Source organism: Rissa tridactyla, chromosome 4, assembly GCF_028500815.1.
Source record: "Rissa tridactyla isolate bRisTri1 chromosome 4, bRisTri1.patW.cur.20221130, whole genome shotgun sequence".
In the NCBI taxonomy this organism is placed as follows: domain Eukaryota; kingdom Metazoa; phylum Chordata; class Aves; order Charadriiformes; family Laridae; genus Rissa; species Rissa tridactyla.
Window position 1 is genome coordinate 26255258 of NC_071469.1, and position 16768 is coordinate 26272025.

The window sequence follows — 16768 nt, forward strand, 5'->3', positions numbered from 1 at the left end:
TCTTGGGCACAGTTTTCTTTCCTTTTCCTTCTTTTTAAGACACTGCATTTGCTGCCTTCCATAGTATCTCCAATTCTCCTTGTGTCTCTAAGATACTGATTCTTAGACTTACTTCGGATACTTAGTTACTTGGGATTAATTGTCTTAGTTGGCCCTGGCCAGTCTAAATGTAACTTAGCAAGTAGTGTGAGGCAAAGGGGAATGGTTCTGTAGAGCAGAGTCTCCACTGTATGTTTTGGGGGGAGAATTTACTTTCGGCTATGGTCTTATCCTGGACACTGAACACTTACAAGTAGTGAGAATGTAACTTTTGATAGTTCTCTCCTAATGGGCTCTGCCTTTTGCATCTTGGCACTGCTTCATGATGTAAGCAAAAGAACAGAAGCAGTTGGAAGATCTGCTTCAAAAGTACATCCTGCTGACCCGAACCAGAAAGGCTAATGTAAATGTAGTCTGAGTCTATGAAGTTGCTTTGGGAATATTGTGCCAGTCGGAGACTGTTCAGTTACAATCAGAATTTAACATTCATTATTTTTCTGGTCTTCCCACTTAGGTTGCAAGGTACTAATGGCAGATTCATCCAGTGATTCAGACAACTTTCTAAGGGGTCGAATAGGAAGGCGTCCACCTTTGAGAGCATCCCACAACAGAGCTCGGAACTATGGTGCTGAAGAAGTTACAGAGAAGATCCATACTTTAGCAAGCACTTTACAGGTTGTTTACAAAATACTGTTTTAAAGTATTTGTAGAGTCTGTGTTTCTGTAATGTTGGGTCAAACTTTCGTTTCTGAAGTTGTGGAAAATACTGTACTGATGGGAAACATTGCTTTCTGTGCAAACCAAAAAGGTTTTGGGAAATTGATCATATTGCCTTTGAGCTGAAAGTAATGTGGCTTGTTACGCTTTTATATAGCCATTACTTCAGACAGTAATAGAATTTTAGAAACAATGATGTGTTAGGTTGGTAATGCTGTTTATAAAGTTAGCAAACTGAGTAATGCCAAATAAACTTTGTCAGATTCTCACAGGCATTAAATTTTGTAGCAGGAAGTTCCAGCCCCATCTTTCTTGTCTTGTATTGTGTAAAATTTCCTGATTCCTGATAAAGTAAATATGTAGGCAGTCAATTCCCTCATGACAGAGTTTACAATTCGAATGTTTTCGAATATGCTTCTCACTGTGGAACAGTGAGAAGCAGTATTTATAAACTTGTGAGAGATCCATACCTGAGCAGGAAAAAGTGTTCATCTAATTCCTGCCTCTTCAGTGGAGGCAGTTGAGGAAATCTCTGAATGTTTTGCAAACGTGAGGAGACATTTAGCTATCTTGACATCTTTTATTGCTTGAGAAGTCATTCCTATTCTTCTCTAGCTGACAGCTCTGAATACCTAGAGAGGATGGGCTTATGTATTATCACTTGCGTTGAAGTATTGTTTGGCTGGCAATATTTATTTTTTTTCTTTTTAATATGTGAGAAGAGAAAAATCCATATAGGATGTTGAATTTAAACTTCAAAACTTAGCTGGAAAATAAGCTAGAAAAGAGTTAATAACAATCTATTATTATTTTTATTTTTTTTTATAGGGATTCTCTGGTATTATCTTGTTTCTGCATAACCTCTTTCTAGCTGCTCTTCTGAAATTCTGATTTTAAGCGAATTGCTTTTTGTGGACTGCTTTTCAGCAGAACTGCCACCTGATCCAGCTCTTCATCTGGCCAGAGAATGCTCATGCAGAGACCTTACCTAATGTGTTTATCTTCAAAAATGTGTTATTTCTCAGTTAATTTAATTCTATTTTACAGGCGGGTAATGTTAAGGTTTTTGGATTAGAAAAGCTTTTTTACAGAGTGGTTGAAACTTACAAAGCTTTCTTTTTGAAAATGAAGCCTTACGGTTGTACTGTAAATGACTGGATGGTTTTTGGGTGTTTTCCCTTCCCTTTATCTGTGCTGTATGTCTTCCGATTCTGTTTACTTGAATAGGATTTTGAATGCTTCGACCCTTTAAAAAGCACTTGTGTTATTGATTTACTCTTATAAACCAAGAATAACAAAGACAACAGTGATATTTGATTAGAGGAGACTTTTGTTTTGACTTTTCTCCCTCAAATTCTTTTTTTAAGGATACCAACAGAAATCTAAGACACGTTGACCATTTGCTAGGACAATACAGAGAATACAACAAGGAACAAACCGAAGCAATAGCAACTGTGAGCAACTTTCAGTTTATCTTAAGTCTTTTCTGCGAGTAGCATTCATAGATGAAAACTTGGTAGTAATGCATAGAATATATCAAGAGTTAAGTAAATGTAAACAGAAACTTTTCATATTTATTTGACCAATCTAAATCAAACTATAGTAATGTGTTATATAACGAAACTGACAGGTTTTGTAGCTTCATTACTCTTCTGGTATAGAAGCACCAAATAGATTGTTGTGTTATGATACTGTCAAGTACAAGGTGCATAGCTGAAATAAAGTATTAGGGAACATGTTTCTTTTGCATGAATAAGTGATAAGATAAAAGCTGAATTACAGCAGGGAATGAGATTGTGATCCTTCTGCTGTAGGTTTTTTTTTTTTTTTCTGTCATTCTACAACAGCTTTTGAATCTGTTGACCAGCTTTCTCTAAATTGGAGAAGGGGTGAAATTCTCATAAATATCAAACTTCCACAAGTTTGAAAACAGGTGTGTAGACAGAGAAAGTAGAACAAATTAGTGCTGGTAGGGCAAGAGAGGTTTATAACTTGGTTACAAACAAATTGTAGCAGGTGATGCATTGAAACAGAAACATATGAGATACAGGAATATTTTGCATGTGAGGGTAGAGAAGAAGAGAGAAAAAGCAAATATGTAGAAAAGAAGGCTTGTTTTCTTCGGACAGCTTGCTTTCTAAATCAGTGTGTACAGGCTCTGCATGGAAATAATTTGGGGTATTATATGCCTCAATAATTTTTTTTCTTCTGTTTGAATGCTGTTTGTGTCTTTATAAGCTCTACTTAGGTATTGAATTTGTGGAATTTCTGGTGGGCATTGGAACCATTTAAGGTTGTCTGTTTTTAACAAATGCTTATACTAAGTGTAGTTCAATAACATTATTCTGGAAAGATTTTCTATTCGGAAACATCGAGGTGAGTGAGACATCGCTCAAATTTAATTTTGACTTAATGTGCATTCTTCTTAGTCATGCTAGGTGGCTTTTGATTATGGCTCAAGTGGAGGAAAAATTTAGAGACTCTAACCACCTCCTGTTTGAGCTTTAAATAATAGTGTAAAATCAGTCTTATTAGTAAAGATATCACATTTCTCTGAGTTCCTGTTCCCTTTCTGAAGCAGAAGTTTCCACTTGCATAGAATAGATGTTGTATTTATTTGTTATGTGGGAAGAAGCATCTGGGATCAGGAAGTAGTGAATCAGTTTTCCTCCTACAATAAATAGCTAAGAAAAACTTGACTAGATTTTTCATTTGGGTGGTCATAATTTGCGTTTTATCTCACAATGATAGTTGGTCAAGTGTTTCTACCATATTAGAAAAGATTGTTTATCTAAGAATATTTTGCTCCAAATGCGATATGTTTTGGTTCTGCCAGTTATGCTGAATAACATAATGTCTGACTCTTGAATTCTTTGTGATTTTTATTTTTTTTTCCCTTAAAAAAGACTTTTTTCAGACCATTGTATGGTATATTTGCATTTATAAATTGGTGACTGTTGGGCCACAGAGGAGCTCTTTTCCATTCTAGTTTATAAATTTATCTTGCTACCCCACTTTGAGGTGCCTGGTGTCTGCCTATGAATCAGTGCAGTAACTTCCAGGGTTAGGAAGGTTTGTTTCTCAGAACATTATTTCATTGTTGCTCTTGTTGATTATCTAGTGGTGGGAGCCTTGTACTCCATACGTGCTCTTTTCCAGAGCAATGTTATTCTCCTGTGGACTTCACTGTTGGCCTGTGATTTTTGTAATGTCCCTGGAGGACAAGAATAGTAGAGGAAAGATTCTGTTCTGCTCTTCGGGGTGGGGAGGAGAGAGTGTTTTGTCGTCGTTTTTTTTTGCTTATGTGAGGCTTTGGAGAGGTATAAAACTATTTAGTCTGTGAGAAAGATATGTTGGTTTTGGTGTTGTGTGTTTTTTTTTTTAAAGTTTTATGTTTTCTGATGGTACTGATGTTTGTCTCTTTAAATTTAAAAAAAAAAAAAAAAGAAATGGGAATGGACTGAAACATTAGCCACTGTTTTGATGGGATTTTAGACAGCTTATAGTTGAGATGTTGAGGAACGGAATTCAGATTGGTGAATATTAAAGATATTCTATTCAAATTTGTGTGTTTTAATATCTCTGTTCTACTGTCACTAGCTTCTCTTCATTCTTTTAGTAATTAAATGTGTTTTTTTTAAGAGAACACAAATACCTTAAACTATAATGATGTTTATAATGTAAATTATAAATCAAAGTTTTAAACAATTTTTTGGCCATTGTGTTCTAAAGAAACAGACTGAAGAGTAAGGTGGTTAATTCTGGACAGTGTCATGGTTCTTTGATTAAAAAAATAAAAAGAATAAAAAAAATCCAGCTGTCTGGTTTCATGTGGAAAGGATGAAAATAAGTGCTGTAAAGCTAAAGCATGCAAACTGAGCACCTGTAGCTTAATTTACAGTTTTAATTACCCTATTAAAGAGGCAAGATAGGTTTTTCACAGAGTCAAGTTAGATTTGAAAATTGAGTTATTGCTGTTCATTCGTTGATCCTGTGGCATTTTCATGACTATTTTTTTTTAAGTTTTAACTTTTTGAATACAAAAGTGATCTTTTGTTACATACATGCATTGTTGTATATTTTTGCCCTCAAGTAGCCTCTGTCTTTTTTGAGAAAGCATTAGAAGATCCTTAAGGTTTTTGGTTTGAGAGTTCCTTAGTGATGAATGTTTTTTAATAATGCCATATAATGAAAACAGAATATGTTAAAAGAACCTAAACAAGTAATTGAAAGATTCAGAAAAGATTTAAAGTGGTGTTTTATGCTTTGGGGGGAAAAAAGTGCCACCCAGAGGGGGATCCATCACAGCATGTGTAATTCTGCAAGAATAAAGCAGCAATTTAACCATTGTGGTACAAGACTGTTAAGGAGAGTTAAGCTGAACCTTTAGAAATTGATGTTTTGTGGATTGTCAAATAAAGGTGTGACAAAAGCAAGTGGCTAAGAACCAAAGTTAGCAAATGCAGTTTTAGAAAATAAGATGCAAGTTTGAAAAATGAGGAACTTATTTAGGAATATAGTCAGTTCTGAACTCTTAAGAGGGGGAATGGCAGCCTTTTTCTAGAAAAGTAGGGCTTGATGTAAAGTTCCTTCGTAAAATTTGATAGCCATTTGTTAAACTGATTGCAGCTAGTGCTGGTAGAAAAATTCCAATTAAAAAAATTACTTTGAAGTTCTCTTCTGGATTTTGCAAGGCTGTTATTGAGCATTGCTGGCAGATAGGACTTATTTTGGTTGTTGGAGACATACTTTTCCTGGTGTGTTACACCACTGTTTTAAGAAACTTGCTATTTGAAGCTACCAATGTTGGAAACGTGTTTTGCTATAGTTATGGGAATCTGATGTACAAGATACTAAAGAAAAGCTGTTATTAATTCATAGCTATACTTGGCTTTAAAATAGTTTTGATTCTCTTAATGACTTTGAAAAATAATATTTTATATACATGGGTTTTTTTTAAGCAGCCTGTATTCACATTTCAATAAACTGTAATTTCTCTGCAGTTGAAAGAAACACTGGAACAGTCTATAGGTCAATTAAGGAGCCAACAATTAACCCGAAACACTGGAATGAGAAGTGCTTCCCTCTCAAGCTTATACCCTAGTGATCTGGATGGAGAAGGAGTGTCAGGTAAAATACTTAAAGTGTTTGAGTATACTTAAATTATGTGATATAGCTGTTGTATGAAAAGAGGAAATTAAGAAGAAAAATGTGTGAAGATAGTGGCGTGATAAGTCATCAATGATTACCTCAAAGAAATTCAGTTTAGAAATTTGAGACCTACATTAAATTATGCAGTTGCTTATTGGGTAAATTCTTATAGCTTTCTGTTACACGCTCTTTTCTGCTGATATCCCGAGAGATCTAAATGAAACATTGATTCTTTCAGTAGAGGAAATTCCTTGTCCGCTGCATGAGTTGTAGGTATACACAAGTTAAAGCTAAATCCAAAAGATATTGCAGTTTCTGAAGCTTGCTTCACAGCAAAAGGGAAATTTAAAATTTAAATGCATAAGATTATGGATGTGTGGATGAAATTATCTACGGCTCAGTGGAAAAGGAAAAACTGAACCAATGTATAACCTCCAGAAAAGTAGTTTTTTCTTGTATGTCTCTCTGAAAATTCATTATATTTTAGGAAAAGGTGTATTTGGGAGGAGTTTTCCTCCCAGAAGTAGCATTTAATGTATTTTAACAGAAAGCTCTAAAACTTTCATTTTTCTAATGTCAAAGCTGTGAAGTACTGTAGTTTGAAGCTACAATAGATCCAGGTGGAGGAAAAGCTATTGCTTGCACAAATAAAATCTGAGGAAAAAACCTACCTATTCCTTGGAGAAACAAAGGAAACCTTTTTCTTACCGATCACATACATGTGTTCCAGAAATATTTAAATTAAAGAAGAATCCTGCAAAGAGCTAAACAAGGAGTATGCCTGTGCATTTTATGTAACTTTAGTAGTTGTTTTGTCTGTAACGTGGCCTATAAGGGTATTGGCAAGATGAAACACGTGTTTTTCGTGAAGCAAAATGAAAATTTCCTGTATGAAGTTTTGTCTTCCTATTTACTTTTTTATCTCTTATCTCATAAAGGGAACCGCCACTTCCTGCCTACTTCTCCTCTCAGGGACTATGGAGACTCACAGGGCAATAGACATCGAAGGTCTAGATCTGCAAGTGTTCGATTTGTCAATGAGGCAGATAATTTGGACCAGGTACAGAGCACTAATGGGAGTTGCTTCCCCAAAACAGGCAATATATGGTCACCAGGCTCTTTGCTTTTGCATCAAATGAGGTTATTCTGATGATGCAACTAAGAATGTTTCAGCTATGAAGTGTGCTTTCAGTGTTACATGCCATTCTTCATTAGGCAGTCACCTCTTGTATCTGTCAGTGTCATGAAGTTTCATGCAAATCTATTGTTGCAGATAAAAAGATGCAGATGGTAGTGATATCAAAAGGAATGTATGAAAATAATCTCTGTACTTTTTAGGCCACATATGAGAAAGAAAAATCATCTCTGAATATGTGATTAACATTCACCTATGTGCTGAAATCCACTATTCCGCTTTAGTTAATGGCACAGGATCTTGGTCCTTTTGCTGGTTACTTCAGTGTAGCGTGGATTGATTTTGAGCCAGCTAGTTCTCCATCTTAATTCTAGGTCTGACCTGTGAGTAGGATAATTTGACCCTGTACTTCAGGCAGATGATGTGAGGAGGAGAGGATGTGTATGACACTGGTAATTTTCATACCTGTCAACTTGTGTCTGCTTGCAGACTCTTCAGAAGAAATAAATTAATTTAATGGCTAAGACTATAGGCTTTGTATATGCTACCAATAGAGAGGAGATTTCAGTACCTGCTTTTGCTCTTTCAGACAGAGTGTCTAGACCTGCTTGAGTGAATCCTTCTGTGTGGGCTAATTTGTTCAGGAAAAATGTATTATGACTAATGTTAAAGCAGCTGATTGTAAGGTGTTCATGTTGACTTTATTAAATCAGTCTCAACTTCCAAATAATTAGTTTTAAACTTAACCACAATAAATTCTGTCAGTTGGCTTTTTGGGAAGTCTGAGTGCTACAGAAATTCCTAGACTTCTGTTTAAGCCTATTTCATTGTCCTTTCAGTCTACTTCTTCCCCTATTCCTTCCTCCCTCAGGGTTAGTGGGGAACATCGATCCTTGGAAGAAAATAATCTTTCCTCCTGAACTTCCAAAAACCTTAGCAATATTTTAGACTACTTCTAAATATTCTATAAATGTCTTAGAAATTTTATGCAAGGGAGTTCCTGCAACGCATACAAGATTCCTCATTTATATTAAGTAACTATATAAGCAAATAGCTTTTTTCCTGTTTTGATGGTGACTGCTGGTTTATTCCGTATTCTTGCTTTTCACTGAAAGAACATGGCTTTACTCAATCATTAACTATTTTGTGAGGAGGGTATAGTGCTTTGAGGAATGATGAACTAGAAGTAGTCATTGATGATGACCGTAGGTAGAAATTGGGGCAGAGATAAAGCAGTACTGCTTAACTAAAGCTGTGGCTTTTTCTTCTTTCTGTAACCAAAATCCCTTTATTTCCATTCTGACTGTTTCTAGCTAAGGTAATTTTCCACCTGAATGGCCTTTTAACAAATGTGAGTCTCTCTCCTTCTTAGGCTGAAAGATTCTGAAAATATACTATATTTTCCAAAGTCTCCTGGGTCAGGTTGAAATTTCTAGTTAGTCACATGGGAAGGTGGTAGTGCCTGTGTCTGAATGTTTAGGGCAGTTAGCTGGGCTATGTGAGATCTAGATTTGTCTTGGGCATAGAAGAAGGGGATGTTATAAACCATGATTTTTCATAATGATAGCCCTGGCCACTGAGGTGTTGACAGCAGTAGGATAGATCAACTGTCACTTTTTATCCCATGAAGACCATGGATGACCTATTACTTTTCTTATTTGCTCCCTTAAAAAGTTTGACTATAAATTTGGGGCCTGCTGAATGGGGGAAATGGGAGGTTTTACAGAGGAAAATAGATTGTGGGTTTTATTTTGCTTTTGGCTCTTTTTTTTCCCCCAACCTCTGAAAAAAGCATTCTAGTAGGGTATGTAAAGTCTTGGGCAAGGTAAAATATCTTTCCTCAGTGCTTTGGTAGTTCCTGAATACATCATAGTGTTCTGCTTGGTCACTTCAAATTTCATATGCCATCCTTTTATAGTAAGATATGTAGCTGGGCAGAACTTTGTTTCACTTACACTAGCATTTACTAGCAGGAAATGTGTCTCTTCTGACTTCACTTGTTGAGGTCTTTCAGCTTCTTTTGCATTAGGTTAAAAAGATGGTGCAGTGTCAGGTAACTGGAGCGACCAAGCTCTGAACCATAGGAAAAAAAAAAAATCATAGTTGGGAAACTTGGTTTAGCAAATAATGGACTGAAAATTAAACTTCAATGAGCAGGTGTTGTGGAGGGTTGATTGAATTAGAAGCATGCAAGCCTCATCCACTCATCCAGGCTCATCTGCAGTTCATGGAATTCTGTTGTTTTATCAGGTTACTCTTATCTGCTTTATTTTAAAAAGTGTGTATGTGTATCTACGTATTTTTTGAATATCACAGAAAAAAGGCTTCCTAAGCCTCGGCTTACTTTGTGTACTTGAATTTACAGCTGCATTCTTTCCACCAGTCTCTTCGAGATCTCAGTAGTGAACAAGTTCGCCTAGGAGATGACATCAGTCGGGAGCTTTCAAGAAGAAATCGGTATAAACAAAATATAACTCCATGTGAAGAATAGCGTGGGAAATAATTGTTATGCTTTTAAATAACTCTTAAACTCCTTTGTTTTTTTTGTATTTAAAAATTAATTTTAGGGAGAGTGGGGAATTGCACAACATGTAGATAAAAGCGGCATTATGAACTGCTTGTTCCATGTCATCCTGTGCAGTATTTATAAATGTAAATGTTCTGATTTGTATAGTATATGTGGCTTCCCCCCTTTTTTTGTATATATGGACAAAATGGACTTGGGAATTTCTTTTATGACAACTTAGCTCCTTGTTTATTCTTGGTACTGGAGTCTCTTGAGCGCAAGGCCTCATGTAGGCCATAATGATTTTTTAAAGTACATACTGTCTCAACATATGGTGCTTTGTCTACTAGCAATAATAAGAATTAGTCCGCTAATTCCTAGTAGGAACTAGTGCTATTCAAAAGGACTGTGTAGACATATTCATATTTTTGTACTTGTTGACCTGATACTTAGACTTTCAAACTAGATGCTCTGTTATCTTCATTTGAGGAATGGAAATGCATTTTATCATGAATTTTCCACTTGAGGCTGGACTCCAATTATGCTAGGAATTTAGAGGCTGTAGAACAAATTGAAGTAACATAAAAATCCAGGAGATTGTTGCTGCTTAAAATTATCACAGTTATTGTTTAGTTTTTCCACTGTAGAATATTGTCTTACCTATATCTTTCTATGAAGGACTGATGCTGAATTAAGAAAGACTCTAGAAGAGTTGTCTGAAAAGCTTACTGAGTCCCAAAGACAAGAAACGGTGAGTGTGACTAACACGAAAGATGATTTATATTTAGTATTCTAAACAGGGTGTGGGTTTCTAGTTTAATATGTGTGTTGGTAATCAGTACCATATATTAGTAGGTATATCTGAACATGATCTTATCTAGGCTATTATAGGTTGTTATAATGTTATCCTTCCACAATGAAATCAAGACAAGTTTTATATTTCAGGTACTTGTTTAAAGTAAAAATGAGCGTTTTACAAACGTGTATCTAGTGAATTTTTCTGTTTCAAACTTCGCAGTCTTGGAGAAAGCTGCTTTTTAACTTTGAACATTGGTTTGAACACTATCATACTTGTTAAGATACCTTTTGAAAGATACAAGCCTTCCCATGTTATGATGATGAATAATACTGTTTCCTCTTCCTTCTTCCCTCCCTGTCCTTTTTAGTCCTTATCATCTGTGCAGCATAACAGGAGGAGTCTCTTTGGGCTGCACTCTTCTCTGAAGGCTTTGTGACAAATGTAACAAAGGAGGCAGGACAGCCATGATAGTTTCTTCTTTTTTGCCTTCTGTGTTTGCTGGAAGCAGGCTAACTGCAGTCTATATCACTTAAATATGAAAGAGATCTGCTATTGAGATGCAAGTCAAACAGCATATTGCTGTAGGAACAAGAGAAGTTGAGAATCTCCCCAGCAGTTAGGAGGTAAAAATCCTGTAGATAAATCTTGACTCGTAAATCTTGAGTGTATGCTTTGTGTGAGTATTAATGTGGTATCAGTAGCAATGCTGACTTTTCAGAGCAAGTGTTGTGTGTCCTTATTTTCCCATAGGTGATTCATCTTGCCCTAAAATTGTGTGAGTTGGTACTGAATGCTCTGTCAAGAGCTTAGTGATGTGTTTGTCACTTTGTCATGGTTTCATCTGGGATTCATCTGGGTTTCGTCAATCTGCTAGCATTCTTGCTAGCAGCTGGTGTAGTGCTGTTTTGGATTTGGGATTTTGGCAAGAGCACCGCCCCTCCTTCCTCACCGCGGGTCTAACAGCAAAGTACAGGAGCATGGTGTCTAGCTTGTGGGAAGCATGGGAGCTGCTGGCCACCTATGCAAACAACTCCCACACACGTACCCCAGATACCTGAGCCCTAGAGACCATCTCAGCCAATGAACCTACATAGGAGACCACTTGACCAATGAAAGCTGTATGTGACTGTGACCAATAGATGACCACAGATCAGATCTGACCCAGGCTATAAAATGGGACCCACAGCGGAGAACCCCTTTCAGTGGTTTCACGGAATCACGGAATCTTCAGAGTTGGAAGGGACCTCTAGAGATCATCTAGTCCAACTCCCCTGCTAGAGCAGGATTGCCTAAACCACATCCCTCAGGGCTGCATCCAGGCGGGTCTTGAAAATCTCCAGAGAAGGGGACTCCACAACCTCCCTGGGCAGCCTGTTCCAGTGCTCTGTCACCCTCACTGTAAAGAAGTTTTTCCATGTATTTGAACGGAACTTCCTATGTTCCAGCTTGTGCCCATTGCCCCTTGTCCTGTCGCTGGGAACCATTGAAAAGAGCCTGGCTCCGTCCTCCCTAAACCCACCCTTTAGGTACTTGTAAACATTAATCAGGTCCCCCCTCAACCTTCTCTTCTCCAGGCTAAAGAGTCCCAGCTCTTTCAGCCTTTCCTCATAAGGGAGGTGCTCCAGTCCCATAATCATCTTGGCTGCCCTACGCTGGACTCGCTCCAGTAGTTCCCTGTCCCTCTTGAACTGGGGAGCCCAAAACTGGACACAGTACTCCAGTCGTGGCCTCACCAGTGCAGAGTAGAGGGGGAGAATGACCTCCCTCGACCTACTGGCCACAGTCTTCCCTATGCAGCCCAGGATGCCATTGGCCTTCTTGGCGACAAGGGCACACTGCTGGCTCATGGATAATTTACTGTCTACCAGGACCCCCAGGTCCTTCTCCTCAGAGCTGCTTCCCAGCATGTCCGCCCCTAACCTATACTGGTGTTTGGCATTCTTCCTTCCCAGGTGCAGGACCCTACACTTGCTTTTGTTGAACCTCATTAGGTTCTTCTCTGCCCAGCTCTCCAGCCTGTCCAGGTCACGCTGGATGGCAGCACGGCCCTCCGGAGTGTCGGCCACCCCTCCCAGCTTGGTATCATCAGCAAACTTGCTGAGGATACACTCTGTCCCCTCATCTAGGTCATTAATGAATATATTGAACAAAATTGGTCCAAGTATTGACCCCTGAGGGACACCACTCGTTACAGGCCTCCAACTGGACTCTGTGCCGCTGATCACAACCCTCTGGGTTCTGTCACTCAGCCAGCTCTCGATCCACCTCACTGTCACCTCGTCTAGCCCATACTTCCTCAGTTTGTCTTGGAGCAGCGGGTCCGTGATGGGAAGCCCTCCCTTTGGAACATAATTTATTGGTCTTAGACTTCCATGACTGGGATGAGAAATGGTGATGACAGCGCACTAATGGTTTTGGTTGTTACTAGTCAGACAAAGCCTTTTCTGCTCCTCACACCACCCCACTAGTGAGCAGGCTATGGGGGCACAAGACGTTGGGAGGGGACACAGCTGGGACAGCTGACCCCAACTGACCAAAGGAATATTCCATCCCATGTAATGTCATGCTCACTATATAAAGCTGGGGAAGAAGGGAGTGGGGGATGTTTGGAGTTGTGTTGTTTGTCTTCCCAAGTAACCATTACACGTGATGGAGCCCTGCTTTCCTGGAGATGGCTGAACAGCTGCCAGCCAGTGGGAAGCAGTGAATGAATTCCTTGTTTTGCTTTGCTTGCGTGCATGGCTTTTGCTCCACCTATTAAAATGCCTTTATCTCTTTTCTCAACATGAAGAGGAACTTTACTTTGAGAGTGGCAGAGCACTGGAACAGGCTGCCCAGAGAGGTGGTGGAGTCTCTGTCTCGAGACATTCAAAACCTGCCTGGATGTGTTCCTGTGCAACCGGCTCTAGGTGAATCTGCTCTGGCAGGGGGCTTGGACTAGATGATCTCCAGAGGTCCCTTCCAACCCCTACCATTCTGTGATCTCAACGCATGAGTTTTTCCTCACTTTTACTCTTCTGATTCTCTCCCCCATCCAAACTGGGGGGAGTGAGTGAGCGGCTACACGGTTCTAGCTGCTGGCTGGGGTTAAACCATGACACACTGATAACAATATTGTTGGCACCGACCGCTTGTTGGCACCAGCAGACTTAATAATTGTACTTTTGTAACTTACTGGCTTTAGATGAAGTTGGACAGGAATTCAAGAGACTATAATCTATCAGTACCAGTTATATGCTTGATATGACAGAATCCATCAGTGGAGGAAGACTTGCCTTGTCAGTCTTCCTAGAAAATATAACAGTCTGTCTTTGCTCTGCTTACTCCTCATAGCCTGGTAGGATAAAAATCATTTATCTGATAAAGAATTCTTGATACTTGCAAAACTCTGTGGTTTTCTTGTTGTGGCTTACTTCTCAGTATACTTTTTTTCTCTTTCATGTACCAGAAAATTAGCAAACTCAGTAAGTTTTAACCAAGATGGTTCTCAAGAAAATAGCTGCTGCAGCTGGCTACACTACAACTGTTCAATGCTTTTGAATGAGAAACAAACCTTCCTCCTCAGACCTCTGGAATGCTGGCAGCCACTGTCTTTTCATTAATGAAAGAAATAACTAGCTCTTTGTGACCTCCTATAGTAGGATTTCAAGATTTGAAATTGAATGTTACAACTTTTGACCTGAGAGAAGCAAAAAATGAGAGATGTGAAGTGTAATGAGGAAGCTCTCTGTAGTTTGTTAATGGTAACATTATCATCCAATAAAGCTATGAAAGCTGAAGTGTTTAATGACATTCTTTTAGTGAAGACACAAACACTGCAGTGAGATGTTTTTTCATGTGTAGGACTAGTAAGACTTCATCTGGAATATTCTGCTCACTGCTGTTTATTATCTTTAGGAAGAACATTGGCTAAATGGAGAGAGGGCCAGAAAGAGGAGAGAAAACAAAAGAAAAGGGGGAAAAATAAAAACGTCTCCTCATTCAAAGACTTCCTTGAAAGGTTAAAGCAATTGCTGGTGTTCAATTTGCAGAAAAAATATCTAGTCAGGAAAGATCTAGCTATGTATGATGAATGGTAAAAAAAGTGGATGTTTAGTTAAAGATATTAGAATAGAAAGGCATCTAATGCTAATTCTGCACAATACTAGTGTAATCACTTGTGGCTTGGGAGATTCTTGGTCTGGAATTATCTCTGTGCTTTTTGTGCTTAGTAATCCCTCCTGTGGATTTATCTTCTGGAACTTGTCCAGTCTTTGGAATAACGTGCGTATCTTTATCATCTTGTCCTATAGCAAGGAGTTCTCCAGATAGATTACATATTGTGAGAGGAGCTGCCACTTTTATGGTGGTTTGGTTTTTTCGTTTGGTGTGTGTGTGTTTAGTATGTTTTAGTTGGTGTGTTTGTTTTGTTGTTGCTGTTGGCTTTTTTGTTGTTGTTGTTGTAAGTTTGTGGTTTGTTTGTTTTTTTTTTTTTTTTTTAAATCTAACTGCTTTTTCATCCCTAATTTTCCTTGGAGGACATTGCTCAGTTTCTTCAGAGGCTTTTCAGAGGATTCTTTTTCTCTTCAGGCTGAAGAATTCTGACACGCTTAATCGCTCACTGTATCCGGGCAGTTCCACACCACTGAAAAAGCCTAGTGGTAGCAACATTCTGCACTGCTTCTTTACCTGGGCTATCTGATACTAGATGTGGATCCTTTGCCCATGTTCAAAGCCTAATGATGAGGCTGGCAGAATGGGCGAGATGAGATAAATGCAAAAGAGGGGAATTTAGTATCGATGTTAATAATGGAAATATCTGTAATGGTGAGCATAGCAAAGCATGAGATTAGAGTGCATGTAGAAGCTGTGGTCTGTTATTGTAGATTTTTGAGATCTTTTAGTACCTGTCTGTGTTTAGGAATTCTTCTAATGAGATTATTTAATTTAGAATTGATTTCTCGTTGGTGAAATTGCATTGGGTAGGAGGAAATACTTTTTTTCCCTCACAGCTTCCTCATGCAAAGTTGTGCAGGAACTTTTGTCTTTAGTACCTTTATCACTTTGCTTTGGAGTGTTTATGACCTCCAACATTCCTGCCCTTGCATTTGTATTCTACTGTATGATTCTTGGTGATAAATTGTCAACTTGAAATCTTGATAATTTGACAGGATGAGTTCATGGTAGAAACATTCTTTTCAGTTCAGTGTCCTTAAGACTTCATTTCTGTAGGGATAGATATCTAAATTCTTACAGCTGTACTGTTCAGTATATTCTGTGCTCTTTGAAAATTGCCTGTATATAAATGTGCAGTGATAAAGATCTAGTCACTACAGTTGTTATGAGTCACTAGTTCAGAATTTATTTTTATTAGAGGTTATGATTCTTAAAACCTTTTTGATGCTGAATCTGAATACTTTGAGCCACACAACACAATCACTGCACATGAAATTTACCTTTAAAGAGGGAGCCTTTTCCACCCCAGTGTAAAAGCCAGAGGAGGTGGTGACACAGGCACAGTTGGATGCCTGTTTCAAATCAAGCACTGCCATGGCCTTGTACTTGAGAATCTATGTGCAATTTTGGTATAAAGGTTCTACAGCTCTGTCTATATCAAAGTCTCTTGTCTTATCTAGGCATTTTTGTGAGATTCCTTTTTTCTTAAAAAGAGGTTGCGTGTTTGCTAGAGAAATGTCCATATAGACCTATAAACAATTGAAAGGATGTTTACTCACTTTATGGTTATATAAGATAGCCCTCTTGGCTATTTCGTTGCAAGCTCCTCATATAGAAGCACATCCCAAATAGCACAAGAAGCAGATCTTTATGCATAAAAAGCAACTGCACCAAAGCACAGATTCGTTCAAATTAAGTAGATGCTTAATTGAGATGGTGCCATTAGAAGGTTAATGGAAAAAGACAGCAGTGTCAAGTGAAATGCGTCTCACATGGAGTTAATGTGGTTATGATATCTCGGAGAGCCAGGATTATCCTCAATAGGGAACTGTCCTTCAGAAGATCTGATATAGGGATTTTTGGCACTGCACAGGTGACTCGTAAAATCTATATCACACACTATCATTTGCCATGAGGGAAAAGTTAACAATATTTGAAGTGACATCTGTGAAAGAAGCTTGCTATTTTTTTGTGTTTTTAAGTCTGCATTGATGATAAAATAGGTCATAACAAGAAAGGCAACAAAAATCTGTTGAAATAAGACTTCAGTCAGCAGGACTTGTGCACTAGGAATAACAGTGGAAAGCTGAGAAACAGAGAAATTCAAGAAGTAGGATGCTGCTTTTTGTAGATCAAGCATCCAGCATCTTCTACAAGATTATATTTAGCTGCATGACTTAAATGTCACCCTGCTTTTAAACAGGACATTTTATTCTTTGTGTTTAATTGGTGGTGGGGGAACTTTCTGATAGCCTAAGCCACTTTC

The 16768-nt window shown here is 38.2% G+C and overlaps 1 protein-coding gene across 8 annotated transcripts in view; it reads left to right on the top strand.

The window, feature by feature from the left end:
• CEP128 (centrosomal protein 128) overlaps positions 1–16768 on the top strand; it is a 139394-nt gene that overhangs the window by 3583 nt on the left and 119043 nt on the right. For 5 of the 8 annotated variants that reach the window (XM_054200140.1, XM_054200145.1, XM_054200143.1 and 2 more), the window contains exons 2-7: positions 554–714; positions 2124–2210; positions 5760–5886; positions 6846–6967; positions 9408–9499; positions 10227–10299. In XM_054200140.1, coding sequence (XP_054056115.1) covers positions 568–714; positions 2124–2210; positions 5760–5886; positions 6846–6967; positions 9408–9499; positions 10227–10299 — 648 coding nt within the window. In that variant the 5' untranslated portion in view covers positions 554–567. Of the gene's footprint in view, positions 1–553; positions 715–2123; positions 2211–5759; positions 5887–6845; positions 6968–9407; positions 9500–10226; positions 10300–16768 lie in introns of those variants that run through there. The other 3 variants (XM_054200144.1, XM_054200147.1, XM_054200149.1) reach the window with 3 other exon arrangements.